At 38.8% G+C, this 6,841-nt stretch overlaps 1 protein-coding gene across 2 annotated transcripts in view; it reads right to left on the bottom strand.

Moving 5' to 3' along the window:
* The window catches only part of g6pd (glucose-6-phosphate dehydrogenase), a 13,369-nt gene extending 6,834 nt beyond the window's left edge, over nucleotides 1-6,535 (bottom strand). The window contains exons 1-6 of one of the 2 annotated variants that reach the window (XM_005926187.1): nucleotides 6,462-6,535; nucleotides 4,825-4,896; nucleotides 4,234-4,352; nucleotides 1,280-1,317; nucleotides 1,077-1,185; nucleotides 482-699 (exon numbers count right to left, since the gene is read on the bottom strand). In XM_005926187.1, the coding sequence (XP_005926249.1) occupies nucleotides 482-699; nucleotides 1,077-1,185; nucleotides 1,280-1,317; nucleotides 4,234-4,352; nucleotides 4,825-4,896; nucleotides 6,462-6,513 (608 nt within the window). In that variant the 5' untranslated portion in view covers nucleotides 6,514-6,535. Of the gene's footprint in view, nucleotides 1-481; nucleotides 700-1,076; nucleotides 1,186-1,279; nucleotides 1,318-4,233; nucleotides 4,353-4,824; nucleotides 4,897-6,269; nucleotides 6,432-6,461 lie in introns of those variants that run through there. The other variant, XM_005926188.3, reaches the window with a different exon arrangement.
* Nucleotides 6,536-6,841: the final 306 nt, after the last annotated feature.

Below are 6,841 nucleotides of genomic sequence, written 5' to 3'. Positions count from 1 at the left end.
TACCTCTGGTGCAAATTACTGACCTCTGTCATCATTTTAGGTGGGGGAACTTGCACAATCGGTGGCTGACTAAATACTTTTTTGCCCCACTGTACTAGTTACAGATAATTCAAAGTCTAAATGTTTTGAGTTTACTGAACCACAAAACTGTTGCTAGCAGAACAGGTAATGGAAATTTTATTACAGTATTATTGAAGCTACTACTACTCCAAAATTGCAATGGAGGTTTGCCATGATGTCTCGCACTTCATTTCTCAGTGTGAGATTCTGGAGTTAATTTACAAATTCCTACACCACAGATAAACACGTCAGACTTTTAGGTGACATTCCACTCATATCAGATGAATGCAAAGAATCCATTGCATCAAACTCTCCACTTACATGTAATGGATTTACAGTCAGATACAGCAGGTAGCACAAGAAAAAAAAATTAAACAAGCTGTGTGGCACATCGACGTCAGAGACAGGAATGTGTACTGACTTTGTGCTCATGCAGTGGTGCTTAATGTTCTTGGTAACATCGTGGTAGACGGTGGGTGGCAGGGCCAAGTAGAAGAGCCTGTTAGCCCCGGGGCCTCCTGGAAGAGACTCGATGTGTGTGTTGAGTTTGGAGAAAGAATCCCCATCTACGTATTTCCCACTGACGTACGTGTTCCTGCCGAAGAAGGCCGACAACCGGTCTACTTCTGTGTCTGCCACCTGTGCCAGAGAGGAAAAACCTTTACTGATGTATGGACAACACATTGTTGATAATATCTTTCACAAAAAAAAAATGCACCGTGTTCTGAGATCTAGCAAAGTTAAATGAGATTTAACTCAAGACCCTCCTACACACTTTGAATCACTATTATTTTGTGTGATGCTGCTATAACTCACATCGCTATCAAATAGTTTTAATTTAGAACAGAAAAAAGGCAACAAACTAAGATGGTGTTTTCAATTTATTTGCATTTTTCTAATACTCATCTTCGTTTTGTGGATATGATTTCATTATAACAATCTGATCTGACCTTCTTTCTTCCATTAAATAAATGAATAATCTGTTTGAGCACTACATCTCAAGTGTCCATGTTTACCTTCAGGTATGGCATGCAAGCAGTCCGGATGGCATCAACTGTCAGGGCAGAGCGAGCAAAGCCCACGAAGTACGTCTGCTCAGGTAGTAGGCCATCTCTGAACAACCACCTGGGAGAGAACAGAGGAACACATGGTTCACTATAACCCACCTCTGAGGCTACAATCCAGATTAAAGTAGTATCTTTAATGAGCCTGTACTCACCATAAGGTTGGGTAGATTTTTTTCTTAGCCAGATCCCCCTATTGGAGCAAACACACACAAAAATGATCCACTCTAAAGTTTACGGCGTTGTGTTTTGTTGTGTTTAGTGTCCCAATTGCGTTGTACTATTGTACTAAGTATGACTTTGCAATGGCAATAAACAGTTATCTTATATCATCTCACCTTCAAAATACAGGCTACAAGCACAGTCACATGCAAGTCAGTGTACTGTTTATTTAGGCTAGTAATCTCAGCGAGCATTAGTCATTTTCCAAGCACACAAAGGTCTAAAGATGCTGCAGTGCAAACCGGTTACACTGTGCTGCTACAGGTAAGTAGGCGGCTTTGGCTTATTTAAGAATTGCACAACCTCAGTAATCCCAGTGGAAACAAATGCCAACCACCAGGAGACAACACTGCCCTGCTGCTTATGGAAACCTTACTGAATAACCTGCTGCTTTAGTGGCTTAAACATAGTGGTCCAACCTGTCTGCTATATAAAGGCTAATGCCTTGTAATCACTATAAAACACAATAGAGACTCTGAAATCAGTTATAACCCAAATAAAAGTACAACTTTTATTGCCTTTTAACCTCAGCGTAACCAAACGATCATAGCAGAACATTAGAAGCCAACTTAATTAGAAATGTAATTGCCAATGCTGGTGTCAAACTCATTTTAGTTTAGGGGGACATAAATTGATCTCAAATGGGTTGGACCAGTAAAAGCGCCACAGAAAAGTGTAAAGTGTAGATTTCTTAAAAACTGAAACTTTGCTTCTTAAAAGTGTGCCAGATATTAAAACAGTACTTCTTGTTAAATTATTATTCTTATTTTGTGAGCAATCGTAATAAAAACACATTTCAACAATGTCTGCTTTCCTGCCCATTACGTGTACATTAAAGTTTACAAAGTACAGCAGAAAGGCATAAAACTGTGACAAAAGAAGTACTTTTCTATCTGTAACTGAGATTTTGGTTCCTGTGTAGTAAAGCTGGCATCACCGAGAGTGGAAAAACTCCAGAATTTATTGATTTCACTGAAACTCTCAGGGGGCTGGATGGGACTCTTCACTGGAACAATTGTGGACACTGGGCCACCTATTTTACCTAGTGTCCTCAGGTCAATCAGGTCCCACACCTCCAGTCTCACAAACAGCTTCTTTCCCTGGGCCATTCAGTTACTGTTAACAAACACCATCCCTCTACACCCCAACTCTGCCCACCCACCTCATCAATCTGAGGCACCTGATGACCTGAGTAACCCTCATCACTCAGGCCACTCACACATGGACTCGATACTTAAACCAAGTCCTTTGCACTACTTCCAAGAACTTGGTTCTCAAATGTGTGCATGTCTCTTGTTTTGTATACATTCTCCTTGATTATACATTTCTCCTGTATGCCATTTATTCCTGCCATCTTACCATTTATATTTTATTCCTGCACAGTTGGCATGGAGCACCCATAATTTCGTTGTACATGTACAACGGCATTAAAGTACTATTCTATTCTATGTTTGACACACCTCATTTAAAACACTCACATGGGAGTTCCTTGACTTGTAATCCTGCCACTTTGTACAAAGTTGAATCCATAATATTTATTTAAAATGACAACAACCCTCTTTACATTTATTAATCAGAGTTTAACCTGATAAAGATATTATCTACTTAAACTACAAAAGCTAGGCAATTGTTTTTGGTAAATAAATGTTTGAATATGTGGCATGATCCTTGTTTGAAGGGAAAAAGCAGTTACACCTCTTAAAGCGGTATAGTGAAACACAAACATAAAACGAGCACAACCAGAGTGAGGCTAATCACAGCCTAGCCCTGGCCTGCTCTTGATCCTACATAGCACAGTGAAAGGAAAACGCTGACTGTCTGTGACTCTGCAAAAAACAGCCACAGCGCCGCTCTCTCCTACAAAGAGCCACAGTGCAGCAGATAGATGTCACAGCCAGTTAGATGTTCATATATAAAGCAAATGCAGCTATTTTTGTTTTACATTTCATAACAGTGACATCATAACTGAAACAGTGTCTTTGAAGATGACAATAAAAAGAGATTTATTCTTTAAAAAGCATGACTTTGCAATTTTAAGGGTAAGTGTTTTTTTGTTTTTAAATGATAAGTTAAGACTGAAGGACCCGTAGGTAAAAGCACAGAACGATGATAAATCCGAATATTGTGCAACAAGGAAAGAAGGGGAATAAAATGTTTTTCAATGCTGGAAATGGTTTCATTTCCTGAACACAGCACCTGAGCAGTATAAGGAAACGTTATACTATGAATAGAGTCATATTTCATTCACTTGTCTGGATGGATTTCATTTCACCTTTTAACCTCAGAGTAACCGAGAGTAACAAAACATAAATAAAAATGTTCATTTAGATTTTGCAGATATTGAAAAATATTGGCAATGCTCATTTTACCAATTAATTCTATGCAAGTGAACTGTTCACAGATCTTTGAGTAAAATAAAAACAACACTGCTGCAATTATTACTTTATATAGACAGAAAATTACTGCCAATCAATTAAAATGTTCCATTTATAACCTCTCCTCAAATGACAACAAAGAGGAACCTTGCCTGATTCACTGTCTCAGTTTTGAACACTGTCCCAGTTGTGCTTGTTTGCAGAAGCTTTTTGAAATCAGTTTCAACATTTACCTAATCACAGTGGGTGCAATTATTGCAAGTTTTTTTTAGGATTTCAACACACTTTCTTTGAAAATATTGCCAAACACTCTTGGCTAAGTGCCCTACAGTCTAAATGTGCCAAAATAAAAAGGGACAAAGAGATTAGTTATATACTCCTGATAATAGAAGGGTCATTGTTTTTAATTTTGAGTGCGATTCCTCTAGACAATTCACCTCTTTATTTGATTTCACAAATCTGCTTATTAGTACCCTTTTTAGGTTTTATTCTGGGAGTGATTGAACTCTTACCGATGCGCCCATGATGATGAAGACATGAACATCGGACTGATGAAACTCTTCATCATCATAGAGCTCCTTCCTCAGCTCCCCAAACACCTCAGAGCGAGAGAGAGGGATGCTCATTTTCTCTAAAAAGCAGACATACAAAAGGTTAAAAAGTCATTTTACCTGTTAAAGAAAAAGAGCAAATTTCAATTCTATTTCATTTCTATAGCACCAATCACAGCCAAAGTTGCCTCAAGCTGACAGGAGAAAGTGTCAGGAATTTTTCCGCGCCCTCCAAAGCTACATAACAAGTATCTAAGACACTCAAAATCATCAATCTCTCCTTCAAAGAAATAATGTAAAGAAAAACAATGCAATGAACAGTTTCTTAAAGATCACACGTGTGCAAAACTTTCAGCCTTTACAAATAAATACCACAAATAATGTTAATTTGTTTATTTGGTTTTCTTTAACTTCACGCAAACTGCGCAAGTCGTTAAAAGAGCAAACTTTTCTAAGATAATTTGTTCCCAATATCTTTACGAACATCTTCTACTTCTTTCTCATATTGCAATCTCAGACCAACTTGGTGATCTTGAGGTTTGGGCTCTTTACCATCTGTTGCAGGGTTCCTTGTTCTTGTGACTGAGGACATCTCTCTTTCACTCCTGGTCAGTTGCGGTCGCTCTGCAAAATGAATTTAGGTCTGGTCAGATGGCTCACTTAATGCGCGATGCTTAAGATTTTAAACTTCAAGGCGCAGAAATGTAAAACTTAACATTTTCATTAATGCTTACATGCTGTACTGTTTTAGCATCATTCTCCTACAGCCACCAGTTCATTTCTGTATAATACGAATTACTTACTAGACCACAGCAGCTATCCATCTATACATCAACGCTACCTCAGTGAGTATCCAATTTGATGGTCGGCTAGACCATTTAATAAATGTCATTCGCCTAACCTTCGCCCCTTGTATTCGTCCTTCTCTTCAAAACGCTCAAAAGAGCAAATATTATATTTAATGATTATTTTACTAACAATAAAACCTATGATTCTGATGGCACCTTTAGTACTGGTGTTTTTCACTCCTTCAGGCATTTTTAAATATAATAAATGCCAGAAGAGTCAGTTCACACAGCTAATATGCCCATTTTTTAAAATTTGTAACAAAAAACAAACAAACAAAAAGAAAAACAATTAAAGGAAAATGTTTAGGAAAAAAACCCACATAAATATCTGATTCTAGTTTCTGAATAAACTGTAATGACTGAAAAGTGAATCCTATTGGGATTGTGACAAAGCAAGACATTTTGGACTCTATAAAAATGGAATCCAAATGAATAGATTTCGCCCTATAGTTGTTACCAGTCATGAGAGGGCATCTGACTTGTAAAACGAGCTAAATGAGGCAAAACCCCTGGCACTAGGCGTTTACTTCCTCGAATATTACTTAACGTTGAAAAACAACGGAAAAGGTATAGGCTTAGCCAATCAGGAAGTACAAGTTGGTCCAGTAATTTTATCACAGACTTCTTCACTTTCTGCAAGCTTCATTACCATTGACGTACTGACAAACACAAAAACAACAGTGCACGTGTGTGCCTGTCAGATGGAAGCTACTACTCCCAGAAATAGTCTCACACACAGCAACATACTCTAATGACATTAGTCAAATCCTCCACCAAATCCCGTGTTTAGACTGCTGAACCTTAATGCACAACACCATGATAAAGCTGGATGGCGAACATCTCAGGATGACACCCCAGCAGACAATTTGTTGCTCAACCAGCGTTTTATTTAATGTGCGGTTAGCAGCACTGGTAGGCAGTATGGAAGAGCTCTGATGACACTTTTATTAAACGGAGATACAACGCGTTTTCCTCGCCTGAGACAAAAGCTTCAACATTATCATCCTCTTATAACAACATGAATTGACAGAACCAACCCCAGCTAGCAAAAAAAAAGAGCACCTAGCTTTCGCGTAGCTAACACAATGTGCGTTTAAAGAGCGGCAAAGCTACTACAAGCTAAGCTAATGCGACTGTAATGCTACTTACAAACAGGTCCGTTAAGGAGACGATAACCTGGCAGTTAAAACCTGTGAACCCAAGACAAGACGCCACAGCCTTTATGCAACCTCACAGCGACGGCAGCCCTGCTCGGTGGTGCTTATTTCTCTGTCCTGCCTACTTCCCGGTTGAGGTGACAAAGCAGAATTGAGAGATTTTATTGGGTTGGAAGAAACTCACCAGCGCTCGCTCGAGATCCCATCATTGTCGACTCTGGTGACGCCACGCCCATAAGTGGGCGTGTTTAATCGCCCCTCCCCTGCACCCCCATCCCAATCTGAATGAAACCTTTATATAAATATTAATGACTGCACAATACTAAGAGCCCATCGGGACAATAATTGTATTTATAAATACTGGAATTATATGGTTATATAAATAATTATTTTTTTTCTCAAACAAAGTTCATGAAAGAAGATGAGAGTGAGAAGAGGACAAATGGAGGAAAGTTAGTGAATCAGGAAATGCAAAAAGGGAGAGTGGAAAGCCGATCTGTAGACATTCTAGAGACTGTGTAGACACTGTCTGGAGGTAGAGAGCAATGGACTTTTTAAGCAGAG

The sequence above is a fragment of the Haplochromis burtoni genome, unplaced genomic scaffold (genome assembly GCF_018398535.1).
Source record: "Haplochromis burtoni strain Fernald_Lab_line unplaced genomic scaffold, NCSU_Asbu1 Contig_91, whole genome shotgun sequence".
Taxonomy (NCBI): domain Eukaryota; kingdom Metazoa; phylum Chordata; class Actinopteri; order Cichliformes; family Cichlidae; genus Haplochromis; species Haplochromis burtoni.
This window is presented reverse-complemented; position numbering and strand designations above follow the sequence as displayed.